Consider the following 23,547-nt stretch of genomic DNA (forward strand, 5'->3'; position numbering starts at 1 on the left):
TTAGGTCTGAAGGGGAAACTAGGAGCTGATTCCTTTTCCTCCGACCACGTATGTCCTCACATAGAAAATAGACTTAACAAATATGAATAAAACAAAAACAGCCGCCAGGACCAGTGGGGAGGAAAAGTAGTAGAGGGTCACTAGTCCAGAGGAAAGTGTTCTAGCTCACAACATGGCAGACTGCTGCACTGGGCAGAGATGTTGGATGGGTTCTGGCAGCACAAGTCCCAAGGCAAGGAGTTTCATTTGTGCAAACCAGAGTGCGTATCCTATTACGTCAGACCGCTCCAGAAAGTTTTTCATTTAGTCGTTTTCATAGAGAATGCACAGGATGACCACCTCTGCACTCAGGAAGGCAGCCAATGTGGATCAAAGTAGAGACTCCCAGTAGGTGCGTGGGAGGGGAGCAGTGATGGTTCCCCGTACCTCGAGATATTGCTCCCCTAGGGACGGGGAGGCAAGGCCTCTGGTTGCTCTAATGAGAGGCATGATGGGAGAGTTGACAGCCTAAGGTTTGGGAATAGCTGATCTAGGAAAAGAGGAACCTCGTTGCCTGAGGTTGTGGTTAACACAGCTACAAATGCCAGATGCTGTTTAAGTAGCAAAGCAGAAAATGACTTCAGAGATCGGGTATTTCACGGAAAGTATCACGGAGATGACTTCCGAGTTACGCCTCGAGAATGGGCATGAAGAGGTGCAGCGACGGAGGGTGGCGGCAAAGAAAGGTACTAAATACTTGTTTCACCAATGGTGCTGTAGAAGGGGAAAGAGCGGCTGAGCAAAGGCAGAGGTTTCGTTTACCCTCCTGCATCTGAGGCTAAGCAGGCCGCGCCCTTGAGGGAGCGGGTCTCAAGAACAACTTCTCCACCTTGAAGGTGCTCAGGAGCAAGACTATAGACTCCAGAGCGGGCGTCCGAAATCCCGAGCGAGGCGTGGCCGGATGGGGCGGAGTTGGACGGGGAGAGGCGGGACTTCCGGTGCGGCCGTGGGCCCTGTTTCCGGCGTCTAGCGGCCACTTACCTTGCGCGCTGGGCTGTCCTCGAGGACGTTGCGAATGGCGGGGCTGTGCTGACTTTCCTGGTAGCGGGGCTTTTGCTGAGGACGGCGTGCGGAGCAGGGGTGAGGAGCCGCTATGGGACGGGCGACCTCCCACCCGTGCGGAAGCTGCGTTTCTTTGTGAGAGGTTTCGGGGACACTGGTTGCGTCTCTAGGCCACCCCCTCCTGGGCCGCGGACCAACCCGCGCGCGCCCTCCGAGAGGACGGGCCCACCCCTCCGGGCGGGGGCGGTTCCCGCGGCAACTGGGCCACCGCGCATGTGCGGAGTGGGGCTCCAGGCACTTCTTACGGGCCCCGGGGGCGCGGGGCTGTTGGTGGTCCTGGGGCACATTGCGATTCTGGTGTGGTAGACGTACCTCGGGACCTGCCCCTGGGCTGTATTTCGAAGCTGGTGTCCCTTCCGGTCAATGTTGCCAGGTCCTGGATTTGGTGCTGGGACAGAGTGCAGCGACCAGTCCTGAGGCCCTTTCCCATCCAGGAGATGGAGGAGATCGCCGTTGTTAGTGCTGAAAGACCTTTGTTCTTGGAACTCTACCAGTTCCTGAGACCGGGATTCATGAATTGAATTAACTCACAAGCCTGTACTGAGCGATCAGTAGTGCAGCGGAAAAGGCAACAACAGCTCCTTTCCTCGTAGAGCTTAACAGTTTGGACCGAGTGATGAGTGGGATAATAGTAGTAAGCTAGGAGCTCCTCGCCCAGCCCTGGACTCAGGAATGTCCGAGGAAAGGATGATAATCTGAGACCTGTGAACTGCAGGAGTTGCCCAGGGAGTGGGAGGATGTAGGGGACAGGGGTGGTAGAAGTCAGGGAACAAGTGATTCTAGACAAAAGTCCAGCGTTGAGGGAGGTAGAGTATAGGCCTGGTAGCCGACTGCAGTGCCGTGGAACTTTGGTGTGGGAGTAGAGACAAAGGAGTTGGAGAGAGAAACCAGGGCTCTGGTTTATGACGGACATGACACCAGTCATTCATGGTTCAGACTTTATCCTGAGGGCAGTGCAGAGCAACTGGAAGATTTTTAACTGGAAAGTGACTGAGTAACAGTGTCATTTATTGAGTGCATACAGTGGTTCCAGACTTTTCTACCGGAAGTACATAGGGAAGAAAAGAGAATTTGTATTCCCCAGGAGGTCTAGAAGGCATATTCTGAAAAGCCCCAGCCTCCCAGGAGAAAATTGTTTGTGGAAATCTCTTGTTTTAAATATTTATACAAGATCTGAATGATATACCAAAGTATATACTTGGTTTGGTATAAAATGTTTTCTCAAATCCTCAAGTTATTCTGATGGCTTGAGGACTTTGCATCATAAGTATCCTGTGATTTCTGTAGTCCTTGACACATGCATCATGTACCCTCCCCTCCACCCCCACATACATAACCCAGCCTTTCTATGTGGGGAACAGCGTTCACAATACATGTGTTATTTTCTTTAATTGTCCTATCAACCGTTAGAGGTGGGTGTAATTCCTTCCACTTTAGTAATGAAGAACCTGAGGCTGAGAAGTTAAGAAAATTGCCCACGTTCCCCCAGCTCTAGTGAGTCACATTCAAACCCAGGCACGTACAACCCCTTAGTTCTTGGACTTCACTGCACTACTTCACTTCGAGGAATGGATTTGGGGCTGGAAATAAGGAGAAGATTTGAAGCAGAGAAGACATTTAGGGAGTTGTTGAGATAGGCTAGATTAGAGGTGATTTCAAAACCAAGATAGTTTTAGTAATGATAGAGAGGAGTGAGTGGATTCAAAGGAGGTAGAGCTGACATGATTTGGCATTTGATTGAAGGGGAGGAAAGAGTGGGAGTGCCTGGTGGCTACATCTGGATTGCTGGGGTGGCCATTCCCTCATAAAGACTGTAGGAAAAAGAGCAGCTTTGAGGGTAAAGAGGGCTTGCTGGCCTGAGATGCACCATGATATTTAAGGGGAGATGTCCTGAAGTATCTTGAAGAGTTCCTTTTGGCATTAGAGAGAATTTACTTTTCTTCTTTGCACTGAATATGTGCTGTTCATTATCAGCTGTTGATGACTTTCTAAGGTATATCCCCTATAACCTGTTCAAACTATGGGAGATGGTGGGACATGGACCCAAGATAAACAAAAGACGTGGACTACTTCTGAAGCCTTTGCCTGTTTTATGGAGGTGACACGTATATTTTGCAATTTTATTTTATCAAATACTGACCTGCAGTTCAACTAAGAAGTATTACAGAGGTTCAGACGAGATCATGGCAGAAGCGGTCAAGGCCTATACTGGGGCTAATTGAGGAAATATATTTTGAGGTTTGAGTGGGGCATCTCAGTTTTTTTCCTTCTAGGCCTCAGTCAGTCACTCAGATATGTAATGCTCCAGAGAGCATTTTGGAATTTAAAAGGTATGTTCTGTGGAACTGATGAAAGCAAAAATACGGCCTTTTTAAATGCTTTGGTAACATTAAGCCTATGTGGATGCTTCAGTAAGGATTAATATTTTTTTTTAAAGATTTTATTTATTTATTTGAGTGAGAGAGAATGAGAGAGAGCACGAGAGGGAAGAGGGTCAGAGGGAGAAGCAGACTCCCCGCCGAGCAGGGATCCCGATGTGGGACTCGATCCCGGGACTCCAGGATCATGACCTGAGCTGAAGGCAGTCGCTTAACCAACTGAGCCACCCAGGCACCCTTCAGTAAGGATTAATATTATCAGTTTTTATTACAACCATTTGCTGGCTCTAGTTGTACAGGTTTTTTTTTTTTTTTAACTACACATCTTTTGTTGTTTATCCAGTCTTGTTTATATTTTGTTAATTGCCTTCAGAGTTAACATTTTTTATTGAGTACAGATGTCACCCATTTTTCTACTGGGTCGTTTGTCTTAATATTTATAGTTTATATTTTCTGGATTCTGGTCCTTTCTCACAAGTGTTGGAAATTTGTTTTTCACTCTGTATATTTTCACTCTCTCTCTCTTTCCAGTACTTTTAAAAACTCTCTTTTCCAGTAATTGAATTTATCTGCCTTTTCCTTTATGGTCAGTGCTTTTTTATAGCTTAAAGAAGCCATTCCTATCCTCAAGTCATGAAGATATTCTCCTATCTAAAAGTTTTACAGTTTTGGGCACCTGGTCGGTGGCTCAGTCGGTTAAGTGTCTGCCTTCGGCTCAGGTCATGATCCCAGGGTCCTGGGATCGAGTTCCGCATCAGGCTCCCTGCTCAGCAGGGAGTCGGCTTCTCCCTCTCCCCCTCCCTCCTGCTTGTGCACTCTCTCTCTCTCAAATAATAAATAAAATCTTTTTAAAAAATAAATTTAAAAAAGTTTTACAGTTTTGCCATAAACATGTAGTTGTTTAATCTACCTGGGAAAAATTGTTTATAGTGTTATATGGGAGTGCAATTTAATTTTTTCTAATTGTTCTAGCACCATTGTATTGATCTAACATCATTCTTTCTTCATGAATCTCAAAGTAACCTCTGTCATGTCCAGTTTCTATACATGGGATGGGGGTCTTTTTCTGGATTCTCTCTTCTGTTCCAGTGATCAGTTTGTCTCTTTATGTGCTAATACCACAATATCTTAATTAATTATGAGAGTTCATTAATCAAATCTGGATATTTAGTAAAGCAAGGTCCCACCTTCTTTTTCTTCTTCAGTCTTGGCTGAAGTATCTTGGCTATCTTTGGCCATTTGCACTGATGTGTAGCTTTTAGAATCAGCTTATCAAGTTCCACAAAACACTTTTTGAGATAATGATTTGAATTGCCCTGAATCTATAGATCATTAGAGGGAAAACTGGTATCTTTATAATATTGGGCCTTTTAATCTACATGGAAATGGTGCCTCAATATATTTATTTTTTTGTGGCTTTCATTGAAGTTTTTAAATTTTGACATAAAAATATTGACATCTTTTATTAGGCTTTTTCTGGTGACTTTATATTTTATGATACTATTGCAAGTAATATTTTTAAATTAGTTTTTAATTATTTTTAGTGACATAGAAATGATAGTGATTTTTAATATTGCCCTACTTTCCTATTGGTTTAGAATCTTGAATTTTTGTATATACAATCATAACATGTATGAACAGCAGTAGTTTTCTCTTTTCCAATCCTTATACCTTATTTTTCTTGCCTGACTGCACTAGCTGGGGTATTATTTACACTGTTAAGTGGAAGTGATGATAGTAGCATCCTTGTGTTATTCCTATCTCAAAGATGTTTCCAGTATGTTACTGATAAGTCTGATGTTGGCTATAGGCTTTTTGTAGATAGCCTTTATCAGCTTATAGAAGTTCCCTTCCATTTTTATGTTGCTTAGAGTATTTTAGTGTGTATAGATGCTGAATTTTATTAAATGCTTTTTCTGCATGAATTGACATGATCAGACATCATTTTACTTCTTTCATCTGTTAATGTAAATAACAGTGACTGATTTTCGTAATTTAAACCAACCTAGTATTAATAGGATAACCCCAACTTGGTCGTGATTTTTTTTATCTGTTACTAAGTAGGCAGTTATTTTCTTTCAGCACACTGAAAATATTATTCTAATGTGTTTTGGTTGTCATTGTTGCTAGTGTGAACTCAGCTGTCAGTGTGTTGCCTCTTTGAAAGTAATGTGTCTTTTCCCTTGGCTGCCTTCAGGATCTTATCTTTGCTTTCAGTATACAGTGATTTAGATATGGACTTCTGGAATGCGTTGGGCTTTCTGAATCTGTACGTGGATAGTTCTTCATGGTTTTTTTGCACAGATTTTCAGTCTTTTATTCTTAAACAGGTAGGCCTATCCAGTGGATCTATCCGATAATCAACATTATCAAAGGAGCCCTTATGGGACTGCTTTATGCACGGTTGTTTCTGTAGGTTCTTCTCCCTTATGGTCCTTGTTTCTTTAGGTTACTTGCTCATTATGCTTAAAATTTTATTTGATTTTATTTATGGGATTTCTTTACTGTTTGGGCTGAAAGTAATATCTTGTGGAGGGTTTGCATTTGCTTCAGCTGGGCACCTATTGTCAAGGTCATTGTAATTAAAATCTTGGAAGGTTCTCTGAGGACTTACTTTGATAATATGAGTTTAGTCTGCAGACTGGGTCCCAGGCTGGCTATGGTTCCACATTCTCGGTGGCACTTTCTTCCTTTCACTCTTTGGGCCAAGTTTCATAGTAGTTGATTTTCTTGTAGTCAACTGAGACAAGGTAGGATGGGAGTGCCAGTGATGGCTTATTTTTGGCTCATCCTTACAGTGAGGGCTCTGCTTTTAGATTGGGAGGATCTGTCTCTTCAGGTGGGCTCTGAGTTTTATTTTTTTGTTCCCTGAAGGGGCCAAGGAGGTGGGGGACTCAAATAAAGGTAACCTAGTGTGAGCAGATGCTCTTAGGGCCAAAACAGGCTGCAGTATTTTTCTCATCTTCTGGTTTGTTGCTTTATTCAGATCTAAGACATCCTTATTTTCTCCTTGCTCCTTGAAGCTTTATACACACACACACACACACACACACACACACACAAACACACACATTATACACAAATAAATACACCGTTGAACAACATGGGTTTGAACTGTGCTGGTCCACGTATACAGCGATTTTTTTTTCAATAAATACAGTATAATACTGTAAATGTATTTTCTCTTACAGTTTTTTTTAATAACATTTCCTTTCTCTAGGTTACTTTATTATAAAAATAACAGCATACAATACATACAACATACAAAATACATGTTAATTTACTGCTCATGTTATCGATTAAGGCTTCCAGTCAATAGTAGGTTATTAGTAGTTAAGTTTTGGTGGAGTCAAAACTTATACTTGCATTTCCAACTGTGCAGGGTCAGCATCCCTGTTGTTGTTCACGGGTTGTGTGTGTGGGTGTGTGAGTATGTATTTTAATCTAGTATTGTTAGGTTTCATTTGGAGAGTTAATTTGGTTACTTAGCCGGCTATATTATTGGAAGCCCAAGTCCAAGAATAATTTTTTTTTTTAAAAAAGAAGCATACCAGAGTTTATTCATCCACAAATAAGTATTTGCTTTTCAAAGGAGTCAATGTGTAGGAGATTACAAGTTTCTGCCATTGCTCAAGATATATTTGGAACTCTTTTTTTGGAATTGGTTTCAGAGCTAGTAGCATATTCTTTTAAATATCTTTATTGGCTACATTTTTCATTCTTTAAAGATGAAACTTGGGCTTACCAAAGGATCCAGCAGTCAAACTCCTAGGTGTTTACCCAAATAAATTGAAAACTTCTGTTAACGCAAAAACCTGTGCATGAATGTTTATAACTGCTTTATTCATGATCACTGAAAACCAGAAATACCAAGGTAAAATTCAACAAGAGAATGGATAAACTGTGGTATATCCACATTGTGGGATACTATTCAGTAACAAGACGAATGAGCTTTATTGATTCTGGCAAAAACATGGGTGGATCTTAAATGCATTTTGCTAAGTAAAAGAAGCCCACCCCAAAAGGCTACATATTCTGTGATTTTATTCATAAGACGTTCTGAAAAAGAACTAGGGACAGAATATCAGTGGTTACCAGGAGTTGGTGGAGGGGAGAGCAGTTGACTACAAAGGAGGAACCACAGGGGAATTTATAAGGTGATGTCTTTGATACTTGTTTCTGTGTCTGAAATATTTTATTATAAAAACAAAAAATGGAAGGAAAAAATGAATAAGCTTAAAAAAACTAAAAATGAAGTCCCATCCTCTTCTCTTTAGCTTCCGCTACTGTTCTTACCTACTCTTGTTATTTTTAAACCGTACATATGCCCACTGTACATATGATGTAGCTCATAATAAGCAAATTCTAAAAGGGAAAATATGCAGAAGGAAAGTTGAATGTGGTTAAGGTAAGGAGAACATCTCCTGACTAAAATTACTTTATAACTTGAAATTTCCTTCTTGGTGACCTGTAAACATCGGTAGCTCCTTGACCACATATACCATATCAGACTGTAATGGTGGAGATGGGCAATTAGAACATTTTTTTTTTAAGATTTTAAAAATTAATACGTATAGAGAGAGAGCATGCGTGCATGCCTGTAAGCAGGGGGAGGGGCAGAGGAAGAGGGCGAGAGAGAGAATCTCAAGCCAACTCCACCCTGAGCCTGACGTGGCTCCATCTCACCACTCTGAGATCATGACCTGAGCTGAAGTCAAGAGGTGGACACTGAACCAACTGAGCCACCCAAGTGCCCCTGAACACTTTTCATCATATATAGGAAAAGATGAAAAAGATTTTGCCAATGATTTAAGGCTTCCATCCACCCATTCTTCAGAGTACATTTGCTCCTATTTAAAATAAATGAATGAACTATTCCACCAAAGAATTATTTTAAGAAATCTGAAAGTAAACAGTAACTTCTCTTTTAGTATTCCCCTTTCTGTGGTTTTTAATTCAAGATTTAAAAAAAAAAAAAACCCCAAACATTGTAAAAGTTTTATGGATCAAATTTTGGATTTTTAAAAACACATTTCTTTTCTAAAAGAGAAGCAGCTTAACACTAAGCAGTATTTTCCTGGATATGAATGATATTTTTGAAGACTTACCAGTTTTTAATTGTCCATTGTTTCCTAAACTGTATTTTTAATTTCATTTGTTCTCTCCTAGGGAATGAAGGATGGCAGCACGCCGTGCGTTAAAAGCTGTTTTGGTGGATCTCAATGGCACACTTCACATTGAAGATGCAGCTGTGCCAGGCGCCCAGGAAGCTCTTAAAAGGCAAGCTATTCTCTAGGTTCAGCTGACAAATATGTTCGTAAGTGCCATTTTACCAAGGCAGATCATTAGCTAAATGGATGGCCTTAGATGGTGTTTCACCAGCTTTTACCATATATACAGGAACCACCTTGGGTTTAGCTAGATGTATGCACAGTAATATTCTCCAAACACTGTTTTCTCAATCTTTATTAGTTTTGGCCTTTTGATCTAGTCTTTTTGTTCTGTGTGTGTGTGTGTCTCTTTAAGTCAGTATTGTAAATTTGGGAATGAAAACTTAAGATTCTAAAGTATGGAATAAATAGCATTGGAAAATCACAAATGAATCCTGGAATCACAAAATGAAACACACACATACACAAAGGTATAGTTCTGCTTGCTTCCCCTTCACCCAAAATCTAACATTGAGTGTGCAACTGTGCTTGAGTAAAATTTAGCGAGAGACTTGAAATTTTATATTTGTTTCTATCAACTAAATTTAGTGCTTTTGAAGGTTAGAGACTATCTTATGTTTCTTTCTTTTTTTTTTTAATTTGAAATACAACTTTATTTTGATTCTAAATGAAAAGGAATGGAAATGACAATGACAGATGAGATTTCACCACTGGATATTGTGATGGGATTATAGCAGTCTCATATCTGAAACTGAGGAGGGAAACAGTTGCATTCCAAAACAGCTACATATGCAGGTCCAAAAAGCGAAGGTACTTTTTAGACGACCACATTCCAAAGCCCATTCATTTCCTTCAGCATCCCAAAGATGAAACACTTGTTCTGCTGAGCTGTATCATAAAGTGGCAGGCACGCTGCACCGTCGACATGACAGGACGGTTGCCTCTAGAACTGCACTTCTGATGCTGGGCTCCAGCTACACTTTGTCTGGGGTCAGTGTCCTCATCCAGGAGAGCGGGTGTTGGAGCAGCCTCTAGATGGTGCTCCTGCTGTGCTGCCAGAGCTGGCTCCATGACAGCCCCCGGTGCGGCGGGAGCAGACATGGTGACACACCCCAAGTTAGGGTCTCCCCTTAGTGTTCTAGCAAGCCACAGGAAGGGCTTTTCAAAGCTCTAGTTACTTTTGGCAGAAATGTCATAGTACTGAAGGTTCTTCTTTCGGTGGAAAACGATAGATTTTGCCTTACTTGCCCTGCGCTCGGGGTCCACTTTGTTGCCACACAGCACAGTGCAGATGTTTTCACACACTGGGACCAGATCTCTGTGCCAGTTAGGCACATTCTTGTAAGTAACCCTTGACATGACATCGGACATGGCACCCTGCACTTGGATGTCATAGCCATCTCTCAGCCCACCAGATTTCTCCTGACCAGCCATATCCCATACGTTGAACCTAATAGGTCCTCTGTTGGTATGGAACATGAGGGGGTGGACCTCAACACCCAAGGTGGCTACATACTTCTCAAATTCGCCAGTCCGATGACGTTTCACAAACATAGTTTTTCCAGTACTGCCATCGCCCACCACAAAAGTTTGAACTGGAGTTGGGGTTCTCCTTGGGCAGCCAACATGCTGGTGCTTCTAGAAGCATCTCTGGCCATCTGACTGAGCTCTTCTATTTCTGATGTATCAACCACAGCACTTAACACAAGTCTGCATACAAATTGGGGATATGGGAAAAGTCTGTCAAAGTGAACTGAGTGCGAATGTGTTTGCCTCTGAGTTTTGAGGAAAATACTCATCGATATGACAGAACTATTAATGTTACTAAGTACTTTCATCCTAAAATAAATTAGGGAAATTTTCAAAAACCAGCAATACTGAGCATGGGGTGCTTCTCATTTTCCAACCTTAAAATATTCATAGCATAACGTTATTCAGCAAATGTAGTCATCAGTGTCACAGGGCTAGGTATTAGAGCAAAAGATTGACACAGACTTTGTACTCTCAAGGAGCCTATTTCCCATTTGGGGAATCAGTGAACATGAAGAGGCTTCTGTATCTGGTAGGCTTCAGTTGGAATCTATCAGTTTTGTTAGAGTTACGATATTCGTTATAGGTGGACAACATGTTTAAAGCCAAAAGAAAATCCGTTGCAGGGTTGGACTTTCTCTTGACACGGTTGCTCTTCTAGGTAGGCCTTCTAGGGAAAAGGATGCCTGTTGTTCAGTCTATTCTCCTATTGGATAAGAGCTTTTACTGCTTTAATGATGAGCTTTCTACTCTGGGTTGAAAGAAAAATCTTTTTATTTCTGGCGAACTGTGGATGACATCTCTGAGTTGCTCGGTAAACTGTGAGCCTGCCAGTCTGGAGGGAACAGGACTCTACACACTCTTCTCTTACTGTCACTGGGGGCTTTCCGTCCCAAAGAAATCACTGTACTCTTGTCACTGCTGGTTTGGGTTTCTATGGAAACAAAAGAGACTAAGGGAAGTTAAAGGACGAGTCAAAAGAAAAGTTTTTTTAAAAATGCTCATTAAAAGTGATGTGGTAATTTCCGTACTTGTTCGTTTTTAATTATGTTGATGGTAGTTATGTTGAAGTAATCAGTTTCTTTTGAGAGATAAATCACCAAATTTAATGTGTTTTTCAGGAAAGCTATCACACAGATATTATACAGATAATCATGATGACAGTGAACCATTGAATCATGCACATGTATTTAATGTTCTTTGGGTGAATACTTAAAAATATTTTTTCTGATTTATTTGCTTGCTCATTTTAAATCGTAGTTGGTGCTGTTATGTTTTGCATCCACTTGAGACAGGCATAAAATAAAAAGCAACAGGGTATTGATATAAAATTTTAAACTGCTGTTAAATTAAAATTATTTGTAGATTTTGGATTAAAATACTGGAGGTCTAAGAAAATAATTTCCATTTTTTTAAATTTTTATTGTTATGTTAATCATCATACATTACATCATTAGTTTTTGATGTAGTGTTCCATGATTCATTGTTTGTGCATAACACCCAGTGCTCCATGCAGAACGTGCCCTCTTTAATACCCATCACCAGGCTAACCCATCCCCCTACCCTCCTCCCCTCTAGAACCCTCTGTTTTTCAGAGTCCATCATCTCTCATGGTTCGTCTCCCCCTCTGACTTACTCCCCTTCATTCTTCCTCTCCTGTTATCTTCTTCTTTTTCTTTTTTCTTAAAATATGTTGCGTTATTTGTTTCAGAAGTACCGATCTGTGATTCAACAGTCTTGCACAATTCACAGTGCTCACCGTAGCACATACCCTCCCCAATGTCTATCACCCAGCCACCCTATCCCTCCCACCCCCAACCACTCCAGTAACACTCAGTTTGTTTCCTGAGATTAAGAATTCCTCATATCAGTGAGGTCATATGATACATGTCTTTCTCTGATTGACTTATTTCACTAAGCATAACACCCTCCAGTTCCATCCACGTCGTTGCAAATGGCAAGATCTCAATAATTTCCATTTTTAAAGAAAGCTAGACTATCATGAATTCTCTCTCTGGTACCTGATTGCCAGTTTAGGTTCCAGAAGCAGCTCACAGAATCAAAACAATCCTGTATGTAGGTAGTTCAGGGGGAAAACACATTTCAGTCTGTACAACTGGAATGTTTCTTTGAGCATTCCAGATAGTTTCTGTTTATTAACTTAGTAACATGTGAGGGTTTAGCCAGTCTCTAATTGACTCCGAAGAAGGAATAAACATCCTCAAGTGTCCTCTGTTCTTTTAATGTAGATCAGAAGCTGTACCAGCACATAGATCCAAGTTCCCATCTGGGCTCTACTGCCACCCAGCTGTGCAGAGCTGAGCATTCACTTAACTCCTCCTGGCTTCTGTTGTCTCATCTTTAAGTGAAGGTTGCACTAGTAGATAATCTCTAAGATACCTTTCTCTCTCATAATCTGTGAGTACAGTGGCTTAATAAGCTTTGTGTTTTGTTTTGTTTTTTCACTTCTTTACTAAAACCCTGTGGTAAAATTTAGTTACAGAAGGCCCTCAGAAAGATAGACATACATAGTTTTTACAATTAGACATTGCAGCCTTTGGATATGAAGCAGTCTGCAGGGTGTGGATGATTGGTAAAAATCTGGATAGGTTATAAAAAAAAAAAAAACTTAATGGCCATAAAAACATTTACTTGGTGACTTACTTTTCATTTTCTGACCTCTGGCAAGTGCTAGCAAATTAGGTTTTATGGGGCTAGAGTGTAAAAGCTATGTATTGACATCTGAATTTGACTTTCCCAGGTTACGTGGTGCTTCTGTAATAGTTAGGTTTGTGACCAATACTACCAAAGAGAGCAAGCAAGACCTATTGGATAGGTTGAAAAAATTGGAGTTTGATATCTCTGAAGATGAAATATTCACTTCGCTGACTGCAGCCAGAAATTTAGTGGAGCAGAAACAGGTTCAACCTATGCTGCTAGTGGATGATCGGGCGCTCCCTGATTTCAAAGGTAGGGGACATTTGGAAATATACAGAAATTGGTTCTTCATATTCGCTTATAAATCATTCTTAAAACTGGACGTTTACAAGTGTTTTTGTCAGATTTTCTCTTATTATTGAAATGGTCAACAGATAGTTTTAATCTAAATTCATGTTTCTCAAACCTGCACTCCACAATATGCACACATAATATAGTAACCCAGTAGATACATATTTGTGTTTATGTGTGTTAAACAATACTTATTCTTACTCTATGAGATGTACTCTATTTTCTATTTGGTTTACTTTATTGTTTGTTTGAATTTGATGCTGTATAGAGCCCTCCACATTAGCTTCACATCTGCTCATGGATCATGGCCCACAGTTTGAAAAAAACAGGTCAGAATCACTTTGTGTATTATAATCCTCAATCCAGGAGCCACTGTATTAATTTGGTTAAATGAGATATGTTGGAATCTTACATTTTATTTCAGTTTTTGTTAATAGAATTAATCTGATCCCACTTATAAATATTGATTATGAGGAGTTTATATTTATGATGGGCTTGGTTTTCAAGGCTGATGAATAAATCTTAATAGTATTGTGAAAAAAACAGATACCATTCTGTATCATGTGAAATTTTTGCAATGACCATAAAATACTTTTAATCAAAATAAAACTTTTTTCTTTGGAAAAATGAACAGACTCTGGGAAAATATCCTGGTTTTATGAAGCTTTGCCACATTACTTCTTTTTATAAATGACGTTCAGAGTGAAATGACACAATATAGAAAAATGGGTATAAATACCTCATTATAAAACCATAGGATGGCTTTACAAATAACGATTAGGGAAATTTAGCGTGAATATATTGTTAGGCAGAACCTCAAAACTTGTCCTATCAGGAAATAGAACAGTGTATCAATCAGAATTATTATTCATAAGAAACAGAAGCCAACTTCGGCTGAATTAAACAGAAAATACATTTATAAAAAGGATCTGAATGCTGACAGGAATATAACATGGTACACCTCCTATGGAGAGGAATTTGGCAATAGCTAGCAAAATTGCATGTGAAGCAGAACTGCCACTTGTAGGAACCTATCCCTAAGAGATAGTTACAGAAAAACACAGTGGCATGCAATCAAAGTTGTTCATTATGGCCTTATTTGAAATAACAAAAGATTGGAAACAACCCGAATGTTCATTGGAAGGGACTGACTGTTTAAACTGTGATATGTCCACAGAATGGAATGCCTTGTAACTGAAAAATAAGTAAGGGCAAATTCTATCTCCTGATAAGGAGTGGTCTTCATAGGGTATATTAAGTGAACAAGGAGGGTGTAGAAAACCTTAACATATTTTCTGTGTAAGAAAATGAGAGAGAAATGGATATGTGATTGTCTTATGTTTGTGAAAGGAAGCTAAAGAAGAATAAAGGGGGAACTAGGAAAAGTGGTTATCTAAAGGGGGAGGAAGGAAGAAAGGGATTAGGAGACAAGACTTCTCCACAGGTACCTTGTTTACAGCATTGCCTTTGGAACCATGTAAATATTTTGCATATTTAAAAGGCAATTAAAAAGTAAAAATCAAGCCAGTCCCTGAAAACCAAAATCAAATTGAAACAAATAAATTTAATTCTCTATCAAGTTGATGATGTATCCACTCAGAGAAAAGAGTTACTTCAAATGACTTTAAAATACAGTATTTTGATGGTTCGTTCATAGGGGGGTCAGTTCTAAGGTTAAAAGCACTGCAAAGGGATGACACGATACTCGTGTGGAAAACCCAAAAGACTCCACCCTAAAATTGCTAGAACTTGTACAAGAATTCAGCAAAGTGGCAGGATATAAAATCAGTGCACAGAAATCAGTTGCATTTCTATACACTAACAATGAGACAGAAGAAAGAGAAATCAAGGAGTCGATTCCATTTACAATTGCACCCAAAACCATAAGATACTTAGGAATAAACCTAACCAAGGAGGCAAAGGATCTGTACTCTGAAAACTATAGAACACTCATATGAGAAATTGAGGAAGACACAAAGAAATGGAAAAACGTTCCATGCTCATGGATTGGGAGAACAATTATTGTTAAAATGTCTATGCTGCCTGGAGCAATCTACACATTCAGTGCAATCCCTATCAGAATACCATCAACTTTTTTCATAGAGCTGGAACAAATAATCCTAAAATTTGTGTGGAACCAGAAAAGGCCCCGAATAGCCAAAGGAATGTTGAAAAAGCAAAGCAAAGCTGGTGGTATCACAATTCCGGACTTCAAGCTCTATTACAAGCTGTCATCATCAAGACAGTATGGTACTGGCACAAAAACAGACACATAGATCAGTGGAACAGAATAGAGAGCCCAGAAATGGACCCTCACCTCTATGGTCAACTAACCTTCGACAAAGCAGGAAAGAATATCCAGTGGAAAAAAGACAGTCTCTTCAACAAACAGTGTTGGGAAAATTGGACAGCCACATGCAGAAGAATGAAACTAGACCATTTTCCTATACCATACACAAAAATAGCATTTTTGTGTATGGTATATTACATTTGTATCTTTGGGGTAAACACATCCTCAAAATGGATGAAAGACCTAAATGTGAGACAGGAATCCATCAAAATCCTAGAGAACACAGGCAGCAACCTTTGAGATCTTGGTCCCAGCAACTTCTTCCTAGAAATGTCGCCAAAGGCAAGGGAAACAAAGGCAGAAATGAACTATTGGGACATTGTCAACATAAAAAGCTTTTGCACAACAAAGGAAACAGTTTACAAAACCAAAAGACAGCCAACAGAATGGGAGAATATGTTTGCAAAGGACGTATCGGATAAAGGGCTAGTATCCAAAATCTATAAAGAACTTACCAAACTCAATACCCAAAGAACAAAGAATCCAATAAAAAATGGACAGAAGACATGAGCAGACATTTCTGCAAAGAAGACATCCAGATGGCCAACAGACACATGAGAAAATGCTCAACATCACTTGGCATCAGGGAAATACAAATCAAAACCATAATGAGATAACCACCTCACACCAGTCAGAATGGCTGATATTAACAAGTCAGGAAACGACAGATGTTGGCAGGGATGTGGAGAAAGGGGAACCCTCCTACACTGTTGGTGGGAATGCAAGCTGGTGTAGCCATTCTAGAAAACAGTATGGAGGTTCCTCCAAAAGTTGAAAATAGAACTACCCTATGACCCAGCAATTGCACTACTGGGTATTTACCCCAAAGATACAAATGTAATGATCCGAAGGGGCACCTGCACCCCAATATTTATAGCATCAGTGTCCACAATAGCCAAACTATGGAAAGAGCCCAGATGTCCATCAACAGATGAATGGATAAATAAGATGTGGGGTGTGTGTGTGTGTGTGTGTGTGTGTGTGTGTGTGTGTGTGTGCGCACAATGGAATACTACTCAGCCATCAAAAAATGGAATCTTGCCATTTGCAACAATGTGGATGGAACTAGAGGATATTATGCTAAGCGTAATAAGTCAGAGAAAGACAATTATCATATGATCTCACTGATATGTGGAATTTAAGAAACCAAACAGGATCATAGGGGAAGAGAGGAAAAAACAAAACAAGACGAAACCAGAGAGGGAGACAAACCATAGGAGACTCTTAATCATAGGAAACAAACTGAGGGTTGCTGGAGGGGAGGGGGGTGGGGTGATGGGGTAACTGGGTGATAGACATTAAGCAGGGCATGTGACATAATGAGCACTGGGTGTTATATAAGACTGATGAATCACAGACCTGTACCGCTGAAACCAATAATACATTATATGTTAATTTAAAAAAACTGCAAAGAAATCTTAAACTACATTCAGTAGTCTTAGTGTTATTAGTAATGTAGGAATTAGTTATTATTTTTAAATTGTAGATATAGGATAAAGCAAAGTAGTAATTACGCTAGTATTGGTAGTACCCACGATTTTATGTGTAAATGCAAAGAGATATGAATATAAAAATCAAATAAGCCGTGTATTACTAATTTTGAATTAGAAAGATCATTATCAACTCCCTTGTTCTCTTTTAAAAAATACATATTATCTAGATCTTCCACTGCAAAGGCCTAGAAGCAGTGACAACCAATGCTCAATGGTGGCACACTACCATTTCTGGACTACTCAGTACTTGTGGCTACTAGTAAGGAGGAAATTGGGAATCTGGGTATCTGCTCTATTTCTTCCCCTCACATTTTGATGGAATCTATGTTGAGGATGCTTCAAGGCAGGCAGTGGGAGAGGCAAATAGGAATTGGTATATAGAAAATCCACAGAACCTTTAATTGGACCTTTAATAACTGTGATGGTGAATATACTTGTTTGGTTGTCATATCTGAAGTTCTTTTTTCAGATACCAAAGCCTTAAAATATGCTTTAATGACAGAATAATATTTGTGGAACTGAAAGTGGATTAGGTATTAAGTAGAAAACTGTAGAATCTACAGTGCATTCCTTATTTATCATGAATGTGTTAACCTCAGCTGTGTCAATTAGAAAGTCTAATTTCCCTTGCCTCTTAGACTTTTAGTCCCTCATCAGTTGCTATTGATCTGATAGCTCATAGAGGACTCACCTCTCTTCTTGTTGATGGTAATCAGTAAAGCTTTTAAAAGTTAGAAATGGTCACTTGTTTGAGAACATCAAGTTGCAAGTTTCCATTGAGATCTTCTAGTTACTAAGTAGTTGTAACACCATGCAAAAGGAATATGCAGAAATACTAGAAAAATAAAAATATATAAAAAAAAACTATTTTCTTTAAGTATTGTTTATACCTCCAAAGTACATTGGACAGAATAATCTCTTAAATTTCAGATTATGGCTACAGCAAAAATTTGTGTTTGATTGACTAAAGAAAGCTATTTTATTATAAAATGTATTATTACTGTTAATTGCGTTTTTCAACAATTACATATTTTTTCCATTCCCAGGAATACAAACAAGTGATCCTAATGCTGTGGTCATAGGATTGGCACCAGAACATTTTCATTATCAAATTCTGAATCAAGCATTCCGGTAAGTCTTTAGCTATTTTTCTTCTGATCATATGCTTCTCTCTTCCCTTCCTGAGTCTCTGTCATGTAAGGTTATAGATATATTTTACTTTCTGGCCACCCAAATTGTGCATGAGGATAGATGTCTTCAAGATCGCTTCAAGATCAACATTAAATCATATTTATTACTATCTTGCTTAGTTCTTAAAAAATAATCAATATGTTAAAATGTGATGATCATTGGAGTTTTTCTTGTTTGTAGAATCAATATCCTGGGGCAGAAATTCATAATAAAATTGCAACTCCGAAGTTAGCAGTTTTGTAATGGAACCCAAGTCCATCTGCTTGGTGGGCAGAAAAGCCAATCACTGAGATATCAGGTTTGCAGCAAGGCAAGAGTTTATTCGAGAGGCAGCCAAAGGAAGAGACTGGAGGACACGCTTCAAATCTGCCTTCTCAAAGGGAGAGAAAACAAGTGTTTTATAATCAGAGGGGTTGAGATTACATACATGTTGATGAAAAGGGTAGGGAAACTATATGACTATTCATGAGGAAAGTTGGAGTGTGATCATTCAGCAAACATAGATGTAACATCCCATGTTCACTTTGGGGTGGAGATTTAACACCAGAATGAGGCAAAATTCAGCCCCTGATGTCAGAAGTTTATCTTGGGACAAAGGGGCTATGGGCATGCTCTGAGAGCTGGTATAAACTGAATGGGATCTTGGGCTCGTTATCTCATGGAAGGAATGCGGGGCTTTGCTTGTTCATAGGCTGGAACCATATCAGATGACCTTGAGTCCAGGCTCTTGTAGAGACAGCTAGTGGATATGTTGGTGGAGTCTGAAAAGATGTAATAGCTGATGAGCAACAGTTCTCTGAAAAGCAAGCTTTAAACTTTCTGCTTGTTTTAACCTCATTAATCCTGTGGAGCATAGTTTCAGTTTTATCTTTTATTACCATTCCTGTGATTCTCCACTGACTATGCTATTCTCTGAAGGAAGGTGTATCATCCTGGTTAACGCTCCAAAAACAATACATGTGATTTCTTCCTCCAGTGATAATCTAGGGTATTGAGAAAAGTTGACACATTTGACCACACTTTCAAAGAAATTACTTGATAAGTGATAATGGTAGTCTGAACTGGGATGGTAGCAGTAGGGATGAAGAAGCAGATTCAGGTAGTGTTGACATGACTTGATGGATGGTTCGGTTTAGGGAGTAAGGAAGACCAGTGAGTCAAGGCAGATGTCCAGATTTCTAACATGAGCACATGTGACAGCACTCCCTGTTTGGGGTTCAGGAGGTGATAAGTTTAGGTTGGGGCTGTTTGGCCTTTGGGGTATCTAACTGGAGATGTTCTAATGGCTGCTGGTAGAAATTTGGGGAAATACAATGGAAAATTTCTAAATCTTCACTTGTGTGTCCATTTTAGTTACATGAACTTTTCACTGGCTGCTTCAAAGGGAAGACAGCATCCTGGTTCTCACACTTCAGATAAATTGGATCAGAATTTACCCGCAAATATGCTCTAGAGTGAGATTTTTTCCCTTGGATTTTTCATTTTTCATAGATTTTTCATTTTTCATCTTTTACTTCTTGTCAAACCATTAAGCCAGTATAATTTGCCTTTCAATTTATGACAAGTTAAGTAGTTCTAAATATTGCATCAATATTGCATATTGAACTTGTTTAAAAAATTTTTTTTAACAGCTTGGTAAATTTTTGGTACTTAGTTACAAAGAATGCCATAAAAACATAATTTTCTTACCAGTACGAAGATATACAAGAATCATTCTAATGTGTACTTGATGTAGAATTCATTTCTTGATGTAGATGTCCAAAAATCAGAATGTTTGTGGGAAACTTTAAAACTCACTACAGGGTTCACACATCCAGGCACATTATTTGCTGTTGATCTTGAAAATCTTTGTAGCCAAAAATAGCACTTTGGGCACAGCCTCCTTTTTTCTTTGCATGAACATTTATTTTAGATCCTTGGTTAATGGAAACTATGGCTACGTAATGCACTTTTATTTGTGACTCTCTTATTAGTCACTGTGATAGTCAAGCCTTTGTTTAAAAGGAACGAACTCACTTTTTATAGTTGTTCAGTATCTATTTACTGTATTTACTTCCTGAGGAGCTATTGCTGTGCCATATTGCTTGAAGATATACTTTGGGGTATATGGTATTAAAATTCAGTTATCCTACTTTAGCTTCTTGGGTTGGGGGTTGGGGGATGGATTGTCTAACTGCTCCTTAAGTAAGGTTTACCACTATGCCAAAATCAGTTTTTATGTGAAATGGAGAACTTGTTATGATTTCTTACTTCTGAACTTAACCCACTACCTTTTATCCATTTCTCTAACCACAGAATTCAAGGAGAGGGTATTGATTGATTTTAGCTGGTAATTTGGGAAGGACATATTTAATAGGAAGTTGGGAGGTCTCTGTCTTAGATGAACACTAGACGCAGGGTAATAAAAATGTATGTTGACATAATACTGACTTTGTAATTGCTCGGATGCTGTCTAATTAGTACACTTCCCTAACCATATTGATTTTTTTAAACACTACATTTTAAAGCATTACAGTGCACTTATAGGTCAACTCTAATTTCACAAATGCACTTAACAGCTGGGTGGAGAATTAACAGAAGGATTTTAGGTCTTGCCCTTCTTTGCATATTGATGTCTCCACAGAGACTATGCCTTCCAACCAATGACTACAGCTGTTTGGATTGTGTGTGTCAAATATAGACATCTCAAATGAACCACCGATTAGTTAAATTACTATTCAGGTTGATAATGAGAATAAGCATTGGATTTTAAACCCCGTTGCATAGCTGCCTTGAATAACAGCTTCGGGGGCATATTGCCCTCAGGCAGATACATCAACTTTCCACATTACACTGCCCCTTATTTACTGTGTTTTGAATGGGTAGCGCCCCCCCCCCACATGCACACACACAAATGCATAGTACAGTCTGTCTACAAATGTGTCTTAAATGTCTGAATGAAATTGAGAAACCTGATTTTAAAGAATTGATTTTGGGGAAGGATAAGAACCAGCTATAGGGAACAGACATGATTTGGGTTTGGATTCTAGAAGACATTCAAATCCTAAGAGTCATGGGTAGCTTTCCCCTTTTATCTAAAACTAAAAGATACAAAGAGTAATATCAACCAGCTTAAGAAATACAAATTATCAGCACATTTGATATTCCCTGCATATCCTTCCCCTATTTTATCGCCCAACATCCCAAAGTAATCATGGTTATGATTCTGTGTTTATCATTGTCGTATATTTCTTTATACTTATCACATATGGTAGGTAACTTTAAACAATATGTAATATTATTTTGTGTGTTTTATACTTTTATCAGTTTGCTTTATCCCCTGGTAGTATTGTTTGATTCATCACCACGAATATCCAAAGCTCCAGCTGATTCATTTTCACAGCTGTAGTACTTGCTTGTAGCAAGGTCTGTTTTCATCTGCTGACCTGAGTTAGAAACACAAAGCTTGAGCATTTTAGTAATGGACCAATTATAATTAAGTTTGCTGATCTCTATTAGGAGAAAGGCTGCTGGGCAAACAGATCACTTAATAACCTAACTTGAACTTAGTTACAAGACTAAAAAAAAAAATCAGCGCAAAAGTAATATGTCTTCATTGTGGAAAAGTTTAAATGCTCAAAAAGGAAAAGAATAAACAAAATTACCTGTAATCCTGCTATGAGAGAGCCCCAGTTAACATGCTAGCACATAGCTTGTTGGTTTCCATGCACGTAAATACTAGATAAAAATGAGAATGTATATATACTATGTGGTCACTTGGCTTTTTAAAAACCCCACAATTTGTTGTGCATGTTTTTCTATATTCTTAGTCTTCCAAAACATGTTTGATTCCAACAGCATATTCCACTTTAAAAAGTGCAATACATTGTGTAGCCATCTGCTTCCTATTGGTTATTTCCAGGATTTTGAAGTGAGTTTTTGAAAAATGAAAACATGTTTCTTTAAACTGTATTTATGTTTATGCCTTAAGATTGTTTTCAGAAGTATATAGTTGCTGGGTCAAAGGAATTTGGGGGGAAAACTAGAGAATTGCTTAACCTAGGAAAAATTAAAGTGTTTTTTTGTTGCTTTTTTTTCCCCCTAAATTAAGAGCAGCTGTCCTACAGCTTCTAGAAGAGTTTCTTAAAATGTCATTGTAACTGAAGGTAAATGACACCACAACTTTCACAGTTAAATGCAGAGATGAAGGCTACTTAATAATAATGTTTTGAAACTTTGTAAATGACTTCTTTTCTGTAATTGTTGCCAGGTGCAGGAATGCTCCCAAAGTCATAGAGGTGTGGAAAAATTAGGGGGTTTTTTGGTTTGGGGGAGGAGATCCTTATCACCATAAATGATCTCTGTTCAGTGTTGAATTGCTTTCTTTTCCCTATCTCCTTAAGAAAAAATAAAATGTTTTGATTATGCCAGTATATTCCGTTCCTTAGAAAGGGAAGAAAAAATCAACAGTAATGGGCTCAGTTATTAATGCATTTGGACAGGAACTCCTGAATATTTTCTAGGTGTTTAGAGCCCTGGGCATGAGGAATTCCAGAACAATGTGGCAGCAGGGCTTAAAGTAGAAATAATATTTCTGTGGGCTTTTCCTGTTTTGAAAGGGCTGACTGCTGTGCAGTTTTTAAAATTAAAGTCCAGACTATAAAATAAAACACTTTGGAAGTAAGAAATTGTTTAAGACTTAAGAACTTATGTTATATAAAGCATGCCATTAGTACAGGCAGGAGGACAAGTTATTATGACAGTCTGAAAATCAGAATACAGAATTGAGTTGATTATCAGTCACTAACGACTCTTATTTTTTAATCAATTGGGGAGATTCTTTTATGGTCAAAGCAGCTCTTGCTATTCCAAATAAAAGCTTCTGGTGACTAAATCACATAAATATGTTATTACTGATTTTTTTGATTTGATGTATAACATGCACAGTAAGGTATACAAATTGTTAGTCTATGACTCAGTAAAATTTTACACACAGATATGCCTGTGTAACCCCCACTCTGATCAAAAGCCAGAATATCTGTAGCACTCCAGAAGGCCCCCTAGCCCAGGCCACACAACCCCTTCCTTACGGTCACTATTCTCATTGCTGTCAGTATTGCCAGTTCTTGATCTTCATGTGAATGAAATCATAAAATTGTAGCATATTTGTCTGATTTTGAGATTACTCAGGTTGCATGTAGCAATACTTAGTTTCTGTTTTATTTCTTCTTTTTTTATTGTTGTTGTCACTGTTGTACAGTAGTCCATTCCACAATTTATTTATTCTACTGTTAATGGGCATTTAGATTGTTTCCAGTTTGGGCTGTTATGAATAAAGCTGCTAC

The 23,547-nt window shown here is 38.9% G+C and overlaps 1 protein-coding gene and 1 pseudogene across 1 annotated transcript in view; one reads left to right on the forward strand and one right to left on the reverse strand.

Moving 5' to 3' along the window:
* The first annotated feature begins 988 nt into the window (after positions 1–988).
* The window catches only part of HDHD2 (haloacid dehalogenase like hydrolase domain containing 2), a 36,009-nt gene continuing 13,450 nt past the window's right edge, over positions 989–23,547 (forward strand). The window contains 4 exon segments of the mRNA XM_028098304.2: positions 989–1,119; positions 8,649–8,759; positions 12,942–13,150; positions 18,079–18,163. Coding sequence (XP_027954105.2) covers positions 8,659–8,759; positions 12,942–13,150; positions 18,079–18,163 — 395 coding nt within the window. The 5' untranslated portion in view covers positions 989–1,119; positions 8,649–8,658.
* On the reverse strand, positions 9,503–10,278 carry LOC114204970 (GTP-binding nuclear protein Ran pseudogene; annotated as a pseudogene).

This window comes from Eumetopias jubatus, unplaced genomic scaffold (genome assembly GCF_037043125.1).
Source record: "Eumetopias jubatus isolate StellerSeaLion01/CBP00866 unplaced genomic scaffold, mEumJub1_p1.0 scaffold_16, whole genome shotgun sequence".
Taxonomy (NCBI): Eukaryota; Metazoa; Chordata; class Mammalia; order Carnivora; family Otariidae; genus Eumetopias; species Eumetopias jubatus.